Source organism: Macrosteles quadrilineatus, unplaced genomic scaffold (genome assembly GCF_028750875.1).
Source record: "Macrosteles quadrilineatus isolate MER2022 unplaced genomic scaffold, UCM_ALF_1.0 Scaffold_2__2_contigs__length_208266976, whole genome shotgun sequence".
Classification (NCBI taxonomy): Eukaryota; Metazoa; Arthropoda; class Insecta; order Hemiptera; family Cicadellidae; genus Macrosteles; species Macrosteles quadrilineatus.
Genome location: NW_026542595.1, coordinates 97,587,044 through 97,607,638, shown reverse-complemented (window position 1 = coordinate 97,607,638; position 20,595 = coordinate 97,587,044). Strand labels below are relative to the sequence as shown.

At 32.7% G+C, this 20,595-nt stretch overlaps 1 protein-coding gene across 3 annotated transcripts in view; it reads right to left on the bottom strand.

The window, feature by feature from the left end:
* LOC128985438 (carbonic anhydrase-related protein 10-like) overlaps positions 1-20,595 on the bottom strand; it is a 192,165-nt gene that overhangs the window by 76,874 nt on the left and 94,696 nt on the right. For all 3 annotated transcript variants that reach the window (XM_054404916.1, XM_054404917.1, XM_054404915.1), the window contains exon 2: positions 841-888. In XM_054404916.1, the coding sequence (XP_054260891.1) occupies positions 841-888 (48 nt within the window). The remainder of the gene's footprint in view (positions 1-840; positions 889-20,595) is intronic.

Here is a 20,595-nt window from a genome sequence, read left to right as displayed (position 1 = left end):
CGCTGCTCAGACAGCCTTGCTCACAATTCAGTTTATTGGCTCTTGCCTTTGGGACAGAATCGCCTTATTCGATTGTATAAAATCAAAACTGTTATTTCTTTGCTGTTTGCCGTTTCCTTTCAAACATTTGTTTCTACCCTCATTCCTTAAGGGAATCTACATTCCATAAAATTATTTTGTAGTATTATAATACCTAGTAATGTTATGTCGTTTTTATGATGTGCAAATGCATATATACTTAAACCAAATTTCTTTTTTTACGTATTTTGTCATAAGATTTTGTTTTAGTTACAATTTGTCTCCACATTCAATTTTTCTTACTCTCACTAAAGTCAACATGTAAATAATCGATCACATCCACATTGCTTAATTTCTTTATTTTCATAATTTCTTACAGGACATAGAAATATTTCGATTCTAACCATGATCTATGGCTCATTTTATAGCAGCTTTAGTATAAGCTGGTTTAGGAGCGGAGCTAAAATTATAAGTTGCCACAGGCGACTGACTTATATCTTCATTTACAAATTACAAATTCTGTTTACGAAATCCGAGCTACCGTTAAATATTTTGTATCGTTAATGCCATGGCTGTACACATTTCTTGGCATTAATATATTACATAGCCAGTTCATTGAACTGTTGCATTTGAACAGTTAAGAGGAATAATAAAATCGATCACAGCTTAATTATCCACACTTAAATTACTAAATAAAATATCCTCCTACATTACCTTAATAATTTCTATCATTAACCACAGTAATCCAATGGTATAACAAGTTGATCAGAAAACTGTCTTTGTGGTATTACCGAATTGTTTGTAAATGAACGGAGTACTGACCTGATATACCATCATATGTCCACCACTCCTCCCAGCTGGCAGTGACCACTGAAACAAGAAGAGCAAAATCCAGTATTACATACCAAATATTATTATACTTTACCTAAAATGAAAATAAAAAACATATGTTTTAAGTAAATTTCTTGAATGCCATAAAATACTACTGGAAAATTCTTTTTATTACCTTTTTTAATCTTATATCCCTGGGCGAGTAAATATACAATTACACATATCCTAATTGTTTAGATTTTTATTATATTCATAATTTTAACTCTTCAGGTACAAAGATAAACAACTAATGACAGTCAATAACATTAAATTACATCTTAGTTAATAATTATAAGGCAAAACTAAAATTGCTCAATCGAATAAAATGGATTGGAAATAAGAAACTTGCATGATTTAATTAAGCCGTTTATAGAAACATTTTGGATAGTGACAGCCAGAAAGGATGTTAACACTACTTGTGGTTACAAGATCTGTTTATATTAAGATGACCTACAAATTTATTACATGAGGTTCTTAATCAATTAAAATTTCGAGATTGATATAATTTGATATGTTTCGTATAGGAAACATTTTTTTCACACTGAACTAATTAATGCTCAATGAATGCAAATAATAATATCGATTATTAGAGATTATCGTCTCTTATTGTCAGATTAAAATATGAATTTACTTGTTTAAGAAAACTAAAACGTGTCTTAAATATAACTGATACTTTACAAAAACTAATTACTTTCTACTTAGGCAAATATTTTATTACGATAAAAATAGGTATTCAGTAAACTTGTAATAACAAATCAAAAACAGTTTGCCTGGAGTAAAAAGAGAAGCATTTTCAGCCAAAGAAACGAAAGTTACGATACGATGATGAGCCTCTGAAGAAGATAAGAAACTCATCAGCACCACGTGACTTTTTCTTGTAACTTCACTTATTCTAACATCATACCCAGCCCGAGTTGATCGTAATGCCATGATAGTGTAAGTTGCCGTGGTCATCGCAAATGTATTATACTCAAACATGCCAGGGGTTCTCAACACGGTGGTGTAACATAGCCAGGGTAGATCGCTGTCTTGATAATGTAGCCTCGGACATTACTGAGTTAGTACTCGCAGTCACGTCACTAGAGAGCGTCTCACTTAAGGGACTGGTTCATGTTTTTGTACAAGAATATGTTGAACGATTACGATGCACATCCCCAGCGGCATCATCGTATTCACTCAATGTTTGTGCGCCTGCTACTAGGTGCATAAAATAGAAGAAACCTTCAGTGTCAAGCTGTCAATTGAAACGAAACCTCCAACGGCACACAATGTGTTTACCCACCTGGCTGGCAAACTGCAGTCCAATGGTCTACGCCAACAACACCTATAACACCACTAATTCTTTATTTATTCGAGTGTAACAATAAATTACCTAGTTTTAGACGTGTAAACATAATGATTTTATCACCGGTGATCCTACTCTCGGTTCAAAGTCCAAAGCAAGGCAACGCCAAGGAGTCAGTTGCATCTGGACACTCCGTTGAGTGCTGTGTTGCCAGCATTTAATCAAGTTGTTGTTGTTGCTTCCCTTGAATAGATTATAACGACAAATTTAGTTGTGACAGCATAATTAAACGGCTACCGTTGTGATGGAAAATATCGAGTTATAGATCAGCTCAATAGGATTACCAAAGTGACAGTTCATACCATCTGTTAGTTCAGCTCGTATTTGCTGCATTTCCTATCTCTAAAATGTCTGGAAATAGTATTAAGTAATTAAGTTTAGTTTATAAATGTAATATTCTTTAGAAATTAGTAAAATGTTTTATAAGTCCTTACTACGAGGCATGTTTTAGCGAATTTCCCTATAGGGAAGTAGCTATTACCGTAGGTGGCATGGTAAGACCTAGACCCGGGACCAATTTACTTTTTCATTTTGATGTCCCCAGAGGCCAAAAACACCATTCGTTCAAATTTTTATATATGTATATATATATATATAGACTTGTATATATATATACGTCCGTGAACGCGATAACTTGAGTAATTTTTGTCCGATTTTGATGAAATTTGGTTTAAAGGTGTAAAGCGGGATAAACTTGAATGAGTTCGCGAACCAGCACGATCGGACCATGGGAACGGGGCTTTACGGGGGGTTTTATGGGGTAAAAATTGGTTTTTCTCACTTTTGACCCTCAAAACGCAAAATTTCCCGATTTCTCTTTAGACCTTTTTAAAGAGCTTAAAAAACAAATAATTTAGTATATAAAAGTATTTTTGTTCGATTATTAGTAACGGAGAAAATTAAAAAAATTGTAAATTTAAAATTCCCATGTTATTCTTATGGAGAATATTGTCAAATGTTGTAGTTTGCTTGTTTGTGGATATATTTTGATCAAACTTGGAAAATTTATTTATTTTGTACTAAGCTATCAATATTTTACTCAAAAACACACTTTATTAGTTTCCTTGTAGCAGCAAACCTAGGTACTCGTTAAACCTAATGTTATTAAAATATATTTAACTGAAAATCAATTCAGACAAATGGAAATTCGCTTAGTCGGCAGGTTTGCTGCGGCGGGGGTATTTTAAGTAAGTACCGTTTTTAAATTTCTCCGTTCCAGCACTGCAATTGGCATTTTTGACATTTGCGCTGTGTAGGTGCATCTATTGGTAAGATCTAGCCAGAAATTCAAGAACAATCGGCCGTGTTTACATCCGGTGTCGAGCATTCAAAATGGTGCCGCCAATTGAGACTGCCGCCGACTGTGATGTGCGCGCTGTAATTAGATTTTTAAGTGCTAAAGGTGTGAAAGCCATTGAAAATCATCGATAGATTAGTGAAGTGTATGGCGAGAGCATTATGGGTGACGGAATGGTACGCAGGTAGGTAAGGCGGCCCCACCAACGTTCATGATGAGCAACGCACTGGGTACGGGGACAGTAATGACGCCGCCCAGTGCGTTGCTCATCATGAACGTTGGTGGGACCGTCTTAAAATGCCCTTATCCACTTGCGTACCATTATGGCACTCAAAATGTTCTCGCTATACACTTCACTAATCTATCGATGATTTTCAATGGCCTTCACACCTTTAGCACTTAAAAATCTAATTACAGCGCGCACATCACAGCCGGCGGCAGTCTCAATTGGCGGCACCATTTTGAATGCTCGACACCGGATGTAAACACGGCCGATTTTTCTTGAATTTCCGGCTAGGTCTTACGAATAGATGCCCATACACAGGGCAAATGTCAAAAATGCCAATCGCAGTGCTGGAACGTAGAAATTTAAAAACGGTACGTACTTAAAAAACATGCCTCGTATAATTTAATGTATGTTCATTACTACTTACACTTACGTAATCGGCCTATCTTGGTTAGATATTGATGAGTTCCACGAGTCCAATACCAGTGAGAAATGAAACGAATCCAATGATTCTATTCTAAATGCTTGGAAAATGTTCGGTGGCTTCTTTGAAAGAGAAAGTGATAAAATGACGGCGCATTCAGGAGAGAGAGTGTTGGTGTTATCAGCCCGTTATCAGTGAGGGTTGCCGCCATTGACTGGGTATCGGGCCACAAAATGGAACTGATCGCATCGCTGAGAATATCACTGAAAGAAATACTTAACTGTGCGAGTCCAGAAAATAGACTGCCTATCTTTACAAACATAGATTCATTATTTTCCTTATTTTTTCATTTATAAGAAACAAGTTGTGTGGGTGTTTAATGAAATCAATTAACATATTCTTGTAAACTAGTGGATGATTAGATTAACTATTTTACCAACTGTTTCATTTATCTGAGATTAACTTCATAATTAATTTTATGTTTCACTTGTGAAACAATAATATTCTACTCGTTCTGCTCTATTCAGGGTTTTTAATTGAAAATATGCAGTATTGAATCTTTAAGGAATATTTCTTCTTCAAATGTTTTACAGATATTTCATTGACCAATTTTTATTCAGATATTTGCAGATCATAAAGATGTATTAAACTATTGAAGATTTATTCAGTGTTTTTATTTTATTTGGTATGAATGGCGTTTGCTAATAGTTACAAATTAGACATGTATGAAGGGTTTTTCAATGTAGAAAGAAGACATTTATCAAGAAGAGACAGCGCCAACCAAGAGTCGTAACGGGAGATGTCGAGGCAGATATTATGGCTTACTTGAGGCACATCCCTAGGAATGTTGCCAAGATGAATCAGTTATTATCAGGCTCAATACAAAAAACTCTTCGTACAAACAACTACCATGCCTACAAAGTTTACGCCACTTTAAGCATTGATGCCTGGTGATGAAGAGAGGATGATGTTCTGTGCTTGGCTGTCCGAGCAGTTCATCGAAAACCCAAACTTCCTGCATCGCATCATTTGGACAGATGAAACATTTTTTTTTCAAATGACGGCATGTTCAACCCAAAGAACAATCAACACTGGTCGACAGAAAACCCTTTGTGTTTAAACGAAAGAAACCATAAAGTGAGGCGGGGTTTCATTTAGAGTTAAAATTTTAGTTATTCATATAATAATGTTAAATAATTATCCTTTTTATACATGGGTCAATCCATTTCAAATCACCCAGGTCATGTTGCTCAACATTTTTTATTTGCCTAATTTTTGTATTATGGGTTCCCTATAGGTAGACAATCACAAAACACCATTTGAAAAAAATTTACAAACCATAGTTTTTTTTGGCGGCCATTTTAAAATGGCGGTTTTGCCGATTTTAGTAAAATACAAGGTTTGCGGAAAGTTTAATTGCCAAGCTATTTTTTAAGATATCAGAAAAATTCAAAAACCATTGTCTTCAGCATAAAATGAACTTCAAGTTAACATTATATTAATGTTTCTTTTATGTAAAATAGTCAGTCAAACTTGTTCTGCAAAATATCGGATGAAACTCATCAATCGTCAATCTTTAAGACCTTAAAGATTTATGAAGGGAAAGAGACTCAGTGCTAAAACTTTATTTCTGTGTTGAATACTAATGTAACTACCTGCTGAAGAAGTTTTAGCTCTGAGAATGCTCTCCTTTTTTTTCTATACCTTTTCAAAAATGGCCAAAAGCCGTAAAATGTCAATTTTTGGGGGTTAATAACTAAAAAGGGACTGAATGAAAATAAGTGAAAACCTCACATAATGTTCTTTATACAAATAAGAATATCTCACAAAAAAATTATGACTGAGACCTAACTACATTTAGAGTTATACAGCATTGAATTTCAGATAAAAACGATACCCTCTTTCTAGCACGAGCGGTGCCAAGATAGCAGTTGAAATACAATTGACATTGTCTAAGTTATTTTTAAACCATCATATGAGTTTACAAAACATAATCAAACATTTTTAATATTGAATAAAAATATTTAGTGAGAATAATAAGTTAAGAATTATAATTCTTCAACTTAACTTACCGTTAACATTGTTGTACTTCACTTGCATATAGTTTACTAGTATAGACACAATAATGTTTTTCTGTACATTTAGATTTAAAACATTGGTTTCAATTACTTGTTAACTGCAATTTTCATCAGTAAATTAAATAAAGATGATATTTCATTACATAGTTTATCATCTATGTTATGTGTCCTACCAGACACAGTTGTTAGTTCTAGTGGAGTCACCTTTCGCACTATTTTCTTAGCAGGCACCCAGGCAGTGTCATTTTTGGAAAGTTGGAATGCAGTTTTGGGTCCAGGAGGGTGAAAGAAATGCACCAATACATCATTATTGACTTCACTTTTGTCTTCGATTTTACCAAGCCACCACTTGTCATCATAGATACAGGCAACATAGTCATTACTCGTAAAAGACGATACATTTGTGAAAAGTATCGAAGTTTGATGATCGTCAAAGTTTGAACCTGCAGAAGTAACAAAACATCTAATTTGATTGTCACTGATGGGGACGTATCTGTGATAGCTTCTTGTTCCTTTCACTGGTAAACAGCATTCGAATCTCTCAGTAAGTTTTGTTTCCATTTGCTTGATTTCAGCTGAAGAAACAAATATATATTGAACTCCTGTAATATTCTCTCGGCAATATTTGAACATATCTTCTGGGGTCAGGATATGTTCAGTGTAAGGTCTTTGAAGTGAAGCTCGTGTAACTTCTCGTTTAGTGGTTCCACCAATACCATCGCAAGAATTCTTCCCGTGTGATGAGGCGAAGAAATTCCATTCCGCTTTTAAACCAAAATCATTTTCGTGTTGGCAGACATTGATGAAGTTTTTCTTGTTCTTGTACTGGCTGCTTGCCCCATCGCTGAAGTAAATTACCATTTCAACATTAGGTATTATCTTCTTTATCTCCCTGATTAGATGATGTTGAAATGTGTGCACAGTCGTGGTATTGTGATCAAGACTGTCACTGATTACACAAATAGATTTGCAACTTAATTTGCCTTGTTTTATGTAGTAGATTACAAAGGGATGGAGAGTTGCTTGAGTATTAGTCCAGTGAAAACTTTGAATTTCATCCTGTACGGTAAATGTATAGTTTTCAGCAAAGTCACCGATAACCAAACAACGAGTTTCTGTCAGGTTTTCTTTTGTCGTCTTGAAATGTTGAGCTTGAGCTTTTGAGATAAAGTGATGGGATTTTAAAAGCACAAGCTTATCAACAAGAGAATTTAAAAATTCCTCACTGGGCATTACCTGTGTTATCAGCTCAGCTCTATCGGTTTGTACCCACTGTTTAAAAACTACTTCGTCAGGCAAGGTGTCAAGTTCATTGTTTAAGGTATCAAGTAGGGTATTTGGTCCAGGACATTTTTCACAGGAGTCGAGCATACATTTTTCATTCTCAATGTCACAAACCATGAATGATATAAGGTCTTTATAATTGGCATTCAGCTTTGCTCCTTCGATCATAAGCTTTGCGTTTTGGTGGTGCTTACAAACACACACACTATGTGTACCTGATGAACCTGGAAGTACGCACCACTTTGGTCGCAGAGCGCAAAACATAGAGCGACCAATCTTGTGATCAGGGTTTTTCTGTTTATAGAGGCTGTAGAGCTCATTCAGTGAGAGAAGAATTAACCTTTTCTGCTTATGCACCCTAACATTGTCAATTATAGTAGAAACACTCTCTTTCTTACCAGGACATAAGCGACTATGTTCATCATCCTCGTAAAATTCTTTTACACAATTTTTTACAACTTCGCTTATTTTTTTCCCTCCTTTTCTTTTTGATAGATGTGGTAAGATACCTTGGTCCTTTGTCATCTGCCTTGTTAACTTAACCATATATTCAGAAGCACCAAATTCATCAATTATCTTTTGTTTCGACCATGATCTTGGCAAGAGACTAATTATCTTAATTTTATCATCTTTACTAGAAACCTTGAATTTTTCTTTCAGTTTGGTTATTAATATTTCATACTCACTTTGTATATTTTCTGTAGTACTTTGTCTTGGGGCTTCTAAATCTTCATGGAAAGATTCTTCCAATTTCCTCTTAACTGCACTTGCAATTTTATCAGTTTTTTTTTGTAAAGCTGACAGTCGCTGTTCTGTGTTAAGCTTACTTATTTTACACAATGGAGATAATTCCAAAGTTTCGCAAATTGATTCAACTTTATACAGAGGGTTATCCTCAACTAATTCAAAAGGCTGAGGATGAAATTCAGGGTCATTTTCAACAAGATCCACCTCTTCTTCAACAGGTTTCTCAACAAATATTTTTGATGCACATGTTGGACAAAGAGCTTGTCCAGGAATCAGGTCGATGTCTACATTTTTATTCTTGGAAAGGTGATCCATAAGTATTTTACGCAAACCATTTTTAACTGGTTTTTTGTGGCAACCAAATGGATCACAACATTTTTTCCCAAAAATGTGGTTGTATTTGTCTAAATATTTATCTTTATGGTAGTGACAAATATTAGTAATTTCTTTAGAGATTCTTAATTTTAGCAAACATTGTTCTTCAGCTGGCAAGTCACTCACCCTAATTAATTCTTGAGGCACTTCTTTCTTGTAATGTTGTTTATGACACTGTTCACTTATTAGTTCACCCACAAAACAACTCATATTTAATGTTATTAATGATAAGGCGAATCACTATAGAGCATTGGCAATCCAAATTTTTAACAACACTGACAGAACATGATCACTAGTCAAAGAACTATCAACAACTGAGCTCCACCTATGTCTAAGCAATGAATGTGGGGGTGGGGGTTTCATGTCATAACTTGCAGAGACATGTTGGTACAGGAAGGCTGTATAGACTGTTTCAGTTGTCTAGACCTTACAATCCCTGCAAAACTCATTGACTTGTTGGAACATGATATTAATTATAAAATATTATTGAGTTAATAAAGTATTATTAGTTAGGCCTACTAACCTATATTTTTTACATAATGTTTTTATAAAATGTATTTAAATTATACTTTGGAACATATATTAACATTTATAATTATTTTTACAGTAAAACAGATAGGCCTATAATGTTTATTTTTCCTTAAAATAGGTTATATGAGCTAAGTGCTATTTTATGGTTATGAGTATTGTTTGATTGGAGAGGAACACCGTGTTTTTTATGGTTTTAAATAATTTTTATTTTAAATCATAATTTTACATTAATATAATAATGAATATAATGTTTTAAGTGTTAAATATAGCCTAAGTTAATTTTTAAAGTAATGACTTCTTGACTTCTTAAAAAAGCAGTCGTTCGCAAAGTTGGCAATGCACACGCGAGGAAAAAGGTAGCATTTTTATCTGAAATTCAATGCTGTATATGTCTAAATGTATTTAAGTCTCAGTCATAATTTTTTTGTTGGATGTTCATATTTGTATAAAGAACATTTTGTAAGGTTTTCACTTATTTTCATTCAGTCCCTTTTTAGTTATTACCCCCCAAAAATTGACATTTTACGGCTTTTGGCCATTTTTGAAAAGGTATAGAAAAAAAAGGAGAGCATTCTCAGAGCTAAAACTTCTTCAGCAGGTAGTTACATTAGTATTCAACACAGAAATAAAGTTTTAGCACTGAGTCTCTTTCCCTTCATAAATCTTTAAGGTCTTAAAGATTGACGATTGATGAGTTTCATCCGATATTTTGCAGAACAAGTTTGACTGACTATTTTACATAAAAGAAACATTAATATAATGTTAACTTGAAGTTCATTTTATGCTGAAGACAATGGTTTTTGAATTTTTCTGATATCTTAAAAAATAGCTTGGCAATTAAACTTTCCGCAAACCTTGTATTTTACTAAAATCGGCAAAACCGCCATTTTAAAATGGCCGCCAAAAAAAAACTATGGTTTGTAAATTTTTTTCAAATGGTGTTTTGTGATTGTCTACCTATAGGGAACCCATAATAAAAAAATTAGGCAAATAAAAAATGTTGAGCAACAAATTTTATTTTTATTGGGTGATTTGAAATGGATTGACCCACATACAGGTATTTGATGTAGCTTATATTCAATGAAATAAACACATTTTACATTCTATTTTATTGAATTGTTACAGGTTTTCCACAAACTGCTGGTATGACATACTGGGCAATCGTGTCTTAGCTGTTCATTTTATTTGTTAATATTTTAAAATGAAATTCCTATTTTAGAACAACTCATGTACCAGTAGGACGGATCTTCACTGCAAAACGATCAAGACGCTACCTCCATTCTGAATCGACACTCGAGATAGTGTGATAGCAACGAACGGGAATGTAACTTGGCAAGCAAGATCCCCGGACCTATTCACACTTGACTATTTCCTGTAGGGGTTTTTAAAATACAGATTGTATTCTAATAAATACGCTAGTGTGGATGGAATGCAGAAGTGGTGGAAATTCTGAATATTATTTACCATATCATGTTAGATAGGGTTGTAAAGCATTTGGAAGTACTGTAAGGGCACCCGCGTGTATGTGTGTAGAAGCAGGACACTTTATATGTAATAAGTAACGGAATTGTTCGGGAGTTTATTTAAAGTATATTAAAATAAAATAAAAGAAAAATATATTTAGTATACAATTGTTGCATAGTTAAACAATTAATTGTTGGATTTATTTTTTTAATGCTAGTATTTTATAGGTCAAATTTGTAAATTGTAACATCTAACTATTTATTTGAAGTAAAAGGTAATAAAAAGTTCCAAGAATAAAAGTCTCTAAATTCCATGTTCTATCCCCAAATACTCATATGATAAAATATAGGTTGTTTCATAAGAAGTTGTTCACTTCTGTAAAAGAATTTTACATTTTGTAAAATGCATGTCATTGGCGCAGTCAAACCTGAACCTATTCAGGAATTCTTTTATCTGTTTTATATGTATTATTAGTAAGGGTTTTTATGGATAACATTAAACATATCGCTTATTTAATCCTGTTATATCTAAATTCCTAAACTTAACAAAGATTTCTAATATCGCCATTGAATTTATTTAAGCTTGATGTTTACAACGAACTACAGGTCTCTAAGAAAGTAAATGCATTCGTTTTACAAGTTTGGGAATAGGTAAGCGATTTTTCCTATAAAGATCCATGATATTGAAAGGTTTTGGTGGGTCATCCCGGCAATATTCCGTGTATTGAAATCAACACAAATGGAAGTTCCATTTTTCATTCTATTGTGTTCAGTCAATGTCTATATTGCTAGGTATGAGCTCGACGGAGTTTAAAAATCTCTTTCATTCTATACAATTTACTTATTTCAATTATGTTGCTTCCCTATACAAATATACGAAAAATAGGGCTACTATGTATTAAGGAAAATTCAAAATTGATTAACTAATCAACGTTCCTTTGATTAAAGAAAATTTCAAGAAAGAATTCATTTAGAAAACTATTTAAAACAAAAATTACAAAACAAATGTGTGTGCATCCCATACAACAAAAATTTAAACAAGACAATAAGAAAAGCATTCAAACACACTTCAATCAAATTAAGTTACAGAACAAAAAATAGCATTTTATATACTTGTGGGAAAGAGTGTAAAAAGCGCAATACACTATAAAAAACATAAGTATACATATTAGGGAGAAGTTGTGGGAAATCCAATTAAAACATCAATGGAGTTTTGATCATCAATGAAATTGAATTAAAATTCTTCTTCATTGAGGCGAATATGTAGGAAATCATGGCCCTTTCTTGCAATTAACCTCTATTAATTTAATTACTATTTAATCTGTATCTGTATACCGTAACAATTCTTCAATAAATTCTAAAACTGTTGCAACGGAGACATCATATTAATGTTGCTAAGTCCGTCCATTAGATATAAATACATAAGTAAGACAAATTTTACGCTTTCGCTTTCAGTTGGGTAATAAATATGTGTTTAATTACGCTGAGTTATGAATACGTACAGTATCGCATAATGTGTAGAAATATTATGTTTAATTACTATTTCTGAAAGTGACCCATTCCGGAGCGAGATAGTAGTTGAAAATTATCGAGCCCCGGAATATAACATTCTGACGAGTAGTAAACTCATCACGATGCAAATAATTACACAACACTTCTTGGCTTAAAATGATGTCATTTTACTGCATAATCTGGTATATCTCTTTAAAGTTGTAATTTTAAAATGCATTTAAAAGTTAGCTGTTGCAAAATTTATCATACTAAAAGAAACATACGTAAGGATCCTGTTGAGCTAAACAGGAAGTTTGCTTGATAGGGAGGACAGAAAAATCATGATTTTATGCGTTGGAAATTGAAGAAAAGAGTGGAAAAGTTTCAAGTTGCGAAGTTTCAAAAAATTCCAAAACACGCTCTTTTAAACTAAAGCACCAAACGGGTTATTCCATCGTTAGACAAAAAAAATGAATATTTTAAAATATTTAGATTTTAAATCATTTATGTCAGATTTTTGCTATTAGCGAATTTCCCTATAGGGAAGTAGCTATTACCGTAGGTCTCATGGTAAGACCTAAGCCCGGGACCGATTTACTTTTTCATTTTGATGTCCCCAGAGGCCAAAAACACCATTCGTTCAAATTTTTATATATCTATATATATATATATATATATATATATATATATATATGTGTCCATCCGCACGATAACTTGAGTAATTTTTGTCCGATTTTGATAAAATTTTGTTTGAAGGTGTAAGGCGGGATAAACTTGAATGAGTTCGCGAACCAGCATGATCGGACTATGGGAACGGGGGTTTATGGGGGGTTTTATGGGGTAAAAATAGGTTTTTCCCATTTTTGCCCCTAAAAACACAAAATTTCACAATTTCTTTTTAAACCATTTTGTAGAGCTTAAAAAAACAAATAATTTAGTATATTGAAGCGTTATTATGCGCCTAATTGTTACGGAGAAAATTCAAAAAAATTGTAATTTTAAAATTCCCATGTTATTCTTATGGAGAATAAGTCGACTGTTGCAGTTTGCTTGTTTATGAACATATTTTGATCGATTTTGGAAAATACTTTTATTTCTTACTAAACTATTATCATTTTATAAAAAAATCTTTTTTACCCTCCCTGTTGCAGCAAACCTAAGGTACTTGTTAAACTAATTCTATTTAAATAGGAAATAAATGTGCTATTTTTATGGAGGCATTTTAGTGTAAATCCAATCAGGTCAATGGAAATTCGCTTAGTCTGCAGGTTTGCTGCGGCGGGGGTATTTTTGTTTCAGATTACACCTCAACGACTGATAAAAGTTACAGTAGTTAAAACAGTCTGTGTATATTTATTTTATCAACATACTTCATCCTATTGCCCTCTTGTATTGCTCAATCTGTTGACGATAGCTAGATCGAGTCTGTTTTGTAGGTAATGAAGGCCCACTTTGGTAATCGATCGCTGTAATCCGATTTCATCGACGTAATCGAAAAATCCATTTGCTCCAAACGAAGCACAAAACACGTTAAGTGGTAAACATCCTACGTGATTATGTAGTAATCCGTGGATATTGCGTTTTATAGATCCTCGATTAATTTGTTTTATATACAGGGTTAGTAAAAAGTGTGAAGACCCCCTGTTATTTTTTTAACGGCCCATACTAGAAAAACTAAACTCGGCACACCATTATGGCATGTTAAGAAGTAATTTTTGGGCATAACCGCCACTTGGTGTTCATCCCCAAAATAGGGGATTTTGGGGGAAACTCAAAATTTTTTAAAGTTAAGCCCCATCGAGTGACCCCTCATTTTGGTATATCCCATAACCCACTTGAAATATTTTGTAGTTTGAATAATTCGTGAAGGTATAACAAGAACAATAGTGTCGTAAAGTTAACAATTCTTTCTTGTTTTAGTTATTTTTATTCGTTGTTTATTATTATTTGACTGTTTTGTATTGCAAATCTACGATTTTTAGATAACATTTACAAGTCCATTCCTATGTTTATGAATATCACTTAAAACGTTAATAACATTTTAAATCAAACAGTGTTGTTGTGGCTAGTGTATTGTTTATATGATATTTAAATGCATACCCCTATTAGAGCGGGGTTGTTACTATTCTGTTGTTACTACTATTCCTGTTCCTAACATGATATAGTTTTGTATTTTACTGCGTTTACGGCTATTATTTAATGATTGTGTCCGTAAATAGATTTGATGTACGAGTATATGTATAGTTGGATAAAAATTACCAGACTATTTTTTTCAAGACGTTTGTTTTTTAATATACTGTTCAACAAGTATATCCATTCGGTCAAATATTTACAATTAACAGTCGCCCAAACAAACATAATATGAATTTCAATTTCAATCAAAAAAGCTCAGTTTCAAGCAATCTTCGTCCTGTACTATAGGAATTACTCGATCAACATTGTTTACATGCTATATCATTAGAAATCTGTATAATACCAAGGCCTTAATATTTTTCCCAATCTCTATGTCATTTTGTGATATTGGCAAGATTAACTCTAATAATTGCTGTTTCACTAAATGCAATGAATTTTGTAAATTTTTCAACTGAAATATTATGTCTGTAATGTGGTACAGTAGTCAATGATTGATTGTCTAAAATCCCCAAACATTAAAACAGGAATCCCACCAAAAAATGTTTACTTAACTATTCCATCAATAGTTAATAATGAGTAAATTTAAGGCGGTTCGCCTTATCAACGTACAATGATATACTATTAAACACTCATTTACATGAATTCACTAGGGTAAAACCGTTCAATCAGGTTGAGTCGAGCATTTGCCATGGGAAGGTTTGCAGGTCAATCGGCTTACCCTGGTGTGAAGGGCTTAGGGTAATAGAACCCCAACTACCAACATTGCATTACTAGCTACATGTAGACTTGCTTTGGCTTTATCAGGTTTGTCTCATTATGTGTAAAGTGTTTACAACATGCGCAGTATAACGATTTACCAGATAATTTTAAAAAGTATTTATTTAATATTACAATTTGTCTATTTTATTGTGCCACTTCGATACAGCGTAAATATGCTTAAATATGCTTTATTTTATATAAAGTACATAATTATATCTTTCCGAAATACAACTTGGCTGTAATTTAATTGATTCAAATTGTTGTACATTGCTTATTACAACTAAAATTTGCTAAAATTACTTTGAGAAGACCTTGAATCTTAATAAATTAGGTACCTACTCATTTTATTTTTAATAATAATTTTTTGATACTATTATCCTATTGGAAAGTGATTTTAAGCCAATATTATCATTACAGGTTTAAGTAAGTGCTTAGTTTTATACTTTTTTGCCACTTGTTGTTCGGTATGCATTAATTATTGCCATGATTTCAGTTATGAATGGTTATTATATTGGAATTAAATTTTTATTATAAAATCCATTGAGTACTTTTGTGCTTAGTGCTAATTTTTTAACATATAAACAAATATTCCCATGCTATGTAGAATCAGGGTAATTTTAACTAATTTTACTATATTCATTTATAATCTTATTATCTAAAACAGAAGATGACTTAAATGGGGAAAGGGAACGTAAAAACAGTTTGAGAGCGATGGAAAGGAGAAAAAGCAACAAAAATTGTATATTGCGGATTCGTGCATTTTGTCTAGTTAATATGATTACCGTAAAGTCTAGTACTAATATTTCGCATATTTCTTTTTTGGGGTTGTGTAAAACTAAGTTAAATTGCGTAAAGAACAATATATCTGCATACATACTTGGCAGATATAAGGATAAAATGCAATACTACATGGGGACACATTTTTAAGTCCCATCATATCGAAAGAGAGCAGTTCCAAAGACGCTCAGTCAGTTTTTTCAATGCGAACTACAAATGTTGTCACAAGGGATTTGTTTCCCTCTAAGAAGTGGATTCCCCAGATCGTTAAGATGAGTTGTATCCCGGTTTATACGGCTCCAGAGCGGGGGAGGGGGCGTCTGTGTTTGTGCTTTTGGAAAAACATCGGCGCCGAACGCATCCATAACAACGCGACCCTGAGGCGCCGACATCTACAACCGCCTCACCACGATCCACACACTTGCTTTACACATACTTTAACTCAAGTAAGAAAACTTGTATTGATATCAGGACGTACATGTACAAGATGTTATGCTATGTTTAGCCAAGATGTTATGTATATGTTTATATACAGTGTGTAAATTAGTCTTGAAACAAATATGTATTTTTAAAACGAAATAGATAGAAATATTCTGTTTGTGGCATTGATTGTTAACAAAGGTTCTGTAATTTTTTACAAAAATATTTATTAACCCTCCTAACAGGGTAGGGGGTAAGGGGGGACTTATTTTTTTGCGAATAGCAACCCCTATTGAGTGACCACTCATTTTGAAGGATTTGTCAAAAGAAACACAATGATGCAAACCCGAGATGTATATCTCATCTCTAGCCAAAACGGCAGGTATCCCATCAAATAGATTTACTGTATATGAAAAAGCACCAATTTCACAAATATGGAAATAAATCTGTATTTTTAAAACCGAAATAAATAGAAATATTCTGTTTGTGGAATTGATTGCTAACATAGGTTCCGCAATTTTTACATCAACAATATTTTTAAGCCCCTTTAACTGGGTAGGGGGTGGGGGTGATTATTTTTTTTTTAATGATAACCCCTAATGAGTGACCTACGATTGAGAAGCCTACATAGCGGGTATTCCAAAATTTGATTTATGTAAAAAGGCATCTATTTTGGAATACTTGCCATTTGGGCTAGGAGTGAGATATCCACTTTGGGTTTGTGTCATTGTGTTTCTTTTGACAAACCCTTCAAAATGAGGAGTCATTCAACAGGGGTTTGCTATTTGAAAAAAATAAGTCACCCCTACCCTGTTAGGGGGGTTACACAATTTTTTTGGTGTAAAAAATTGCGCAACCTTTGTTAAGAATCAATGCTACAAACTGAATATTTCTATCTATTTCGGATTTTAAAATACTGATTTGTTTCAAGACTTAATTTACACGCTGTATATAAACACTTTAACTTCAATATAGGAAAATTAAAATAAGATATTAATGAAATATAAAAAAGGTGATCACTTTCGTTTAGAAAACGTAGACCTATCACGAAACAACTCGAAGAAAACGTAATATATTTTATTAATATGAAAGATTTATCACATTCAAATATCCTTTGGGATAGAATTTCACTACATGTTTTTTAGGATCAACATCATCAGATGTATACTCTTGTGTACAGTTAAATACAGAACACGTGTTCACAAATGAATACAAATAACACTGAAAAACAATATATTACTCAGTTTTGTAACGGTCTATGCACGCTTTTAGTCGTACCTTTTTTGACAAGTTTACGTTTTTTTGACAAATTATGCAAAAGGATAAACCCGAAGATGAAAGTTCGTCACATTACATGTAGTGTAATTCAACTTAACAAAATAAAAATAAAAAACTGCAGTAAGTCATAAATATGTTACATTAACAATAATCAATACGTGCATGATAATAAAAATAAATTCCGGTACGTTTTTATATTCTGTTTTACACGAAACAAAACAATTGATGTAAAGATATTTACGTTTTCACTATCACGAAAGAAGTGATGGTAAATATTTATGAAATATGGTAAATGGTGATCGATTTCGATTGGAAACGTCAATCACCAACCAACCTAATAAAAAGAAAATCACGGAGGGAAGGAAAATGTGCTTTTATTATGCTGGTTATCATCGGAGCACTGGTAAAGGAAATTTATTTGTTAAAAATCAACTTCATAAAAGAGAACAGAATTTTACTAAAAATATAAATATGTATTTATAAATTATACTATTTTTACACATACATTAAATTGGCCACATTATATTATTTTGTATATGACAAGTTATTTTTATTAATTATTTTTTAAACTTAACTTACTTATATAGATATATTAAAATGGATTTAAAATAACAGTTATACAATTATAAACTGGTAAAAAATTTACAAAATTATCAAATTCAGGATCTTTTTACAATGACCTGTTGGTATAACTTTTCACTCTTTCAGTGTAACGGCTCCCTGGATTGAAGAAAATTGTTTTAAATTTCAAATGTAAGAAAACAATGATGATAACAATCTTGTAGGGATCGAGTAGTGATTTAATTTAATACAAGTTCATCAGTCGAATGAGAGTATGAAACAGAATGAGCGGTAAAAGAGAGGGTAAAGATAGGACGAACTGGCGCCGTCGTCGGTGACTTTGGCAGAGGGATTCACAATATCATATCAGATCGGAGGTCCGGCCCCGGTGGCCCAATCAATACAGGCCACCCTTACTTACATACTCCCTTCTAAATACCTCAGTCAAATCTTAATAATAATTCAGTAAATATAAACATTTTTTTCAATACATTGACTGCTTGTTTGGTTTTTGATCGCTTTTGGCAAGTGCTAGTATACTTTTCATCATTTTGAAAAATCTAAACCTGTTTTATGTGTGGTTTATGTTGTTGATGTTTATTTATGCTGATCTCTTTTTGAAAAGAGAAAATAGTCTGTAACACATTGTTTAGAATAACAGATGCAGTAATTATTCAAATTAACTAATCTATATGTATTAAACAACTTTTGCAAAACTTATGAGAGTTAGCGTAACCACATACTACTGGACCGAATTACAAGCAGGTTGTATTAAAAGAAAGGTGATCAGTCCTATATGTGCAGTGATTATTCGTATTTTGAGAATATTTATGTTAATTGGGTCAAAAATGAAAATTAAACTTTTCTTAAGGAGATTTAACATACGGGTTAATTCTATATATTAATAGACAAGCATGTTTATTGAAAACATTTTTTCTCGGCACCTGTGCATCGCAGAGAAAATGTGAGCATACTATTGTAAAGATATTTTCCTGTAGATGTGCAAAATCCCTTTATAAATTAAAATAGGCTCAAAATACACATCACAATGAGTTTAAAATAAAAATAAAAATTACATGGGCCTTATGGGTTGCCATGTTGGTGAAGAAATAAAAACAAAATATAAATAGAACATCAAAATAAATTGAAGAAATTCCAATCACATGTTATATTTATAAAATGGGATAAAATAGAGAAGTTTGTATATACATACATTTTGGTCGAGTTTTCGACCACACTACGAGCTCTGGTGCTTTATTAAATAATTAATTGCCGTTATTAGAATAACTGCTCAGCGTAGAGAATACTGAATGTGCTTACAAATAAACAAATATAATTTTAACAATGATATTTGGTTTTGTATTAGAACTAGTGGTAAAGGAAAAACAATACATACAATACATCAAATCCTTAAAAAGTCTATTATTTTTTTAAATAAGAAAAAAAAACCCATCTAAATTAAATTCTTAAGTGGCGTCAGAGATGAAACTGCAATACACACTCAGGTCAAATGTAACTTGTAAAAAAAAAAAATGTAACTATGGTCTGAATTCGAGATATTTATCTGTGTTTTTTTTCTGTACCTGAGGTATTTTTCGTCTTTCGTAGTCACGTCTTCAATTTAAAATTTCAACTAATAGCCTGTTAAAGGCTTTACTAACTCAGTTCTACATTTCATTTCATTTAGAAGTAAAAATGATTCGAAGCTTAACTTTTACTTTTTTTTGTCAATACTTTCTATTTATGAGATCAAATAAGTAAATCGCTAAACGCCCTAACTAAAAAATCCCAAACGTATAGAATATTAAAATATTTCATATAATAAGCACTAAAATACTAAAATACTTCACTAATAAGCATTTGAAATAATCATCGAGAGTAAGCCTACTAATAATAGCAGTAAGCTTCTGCTCAAACTTCTATTAATCCCAGCTGAAGATTATTCTCCTAACAACGAAATGTAGGATTGGCCAACCATAGATCGAGATACTAATTGGTAGTAATATTCCAAGAGATTCATTAGTTGATTAGTTCCACTTTTGCACCACAAAACTCGGAATTGCGGTAAGCAACGATCCTCGCGGGAGATTTGGTAAGTAATGGATGACGTCGTCGTGTCTGTCACTTTTAATATTACTCTTATTTCACTTTACCGACCAAGACTGTCAATTTTGAAACACTATTTAATGTTAATGTCACTAAAAAGAGGTACAAGTTTGAGAATATTGAATACAGTTAGTGACAAGTACAAAGAATTTGTAAATTTAATCAAATTAACGGGGCATGTCAGTAACGGTTTTTTATACGTGTTGGTTGTTCTTGAAATAAAAAAGATAAAACAACGTTCTTAAGTACGCTTAACACTAGCCAGGGATCGTTTTTTCACATTACTTAAGGCTAGACCTAGGAGTTGCGGCATTATCACTTTGATAAAATCAATGGTGATTTGGTGGGATTTGAATCCGGGACCTCAGGGCCCAAAGTCCTGCGCTCTAACTACTACACCAGCTCACTTATA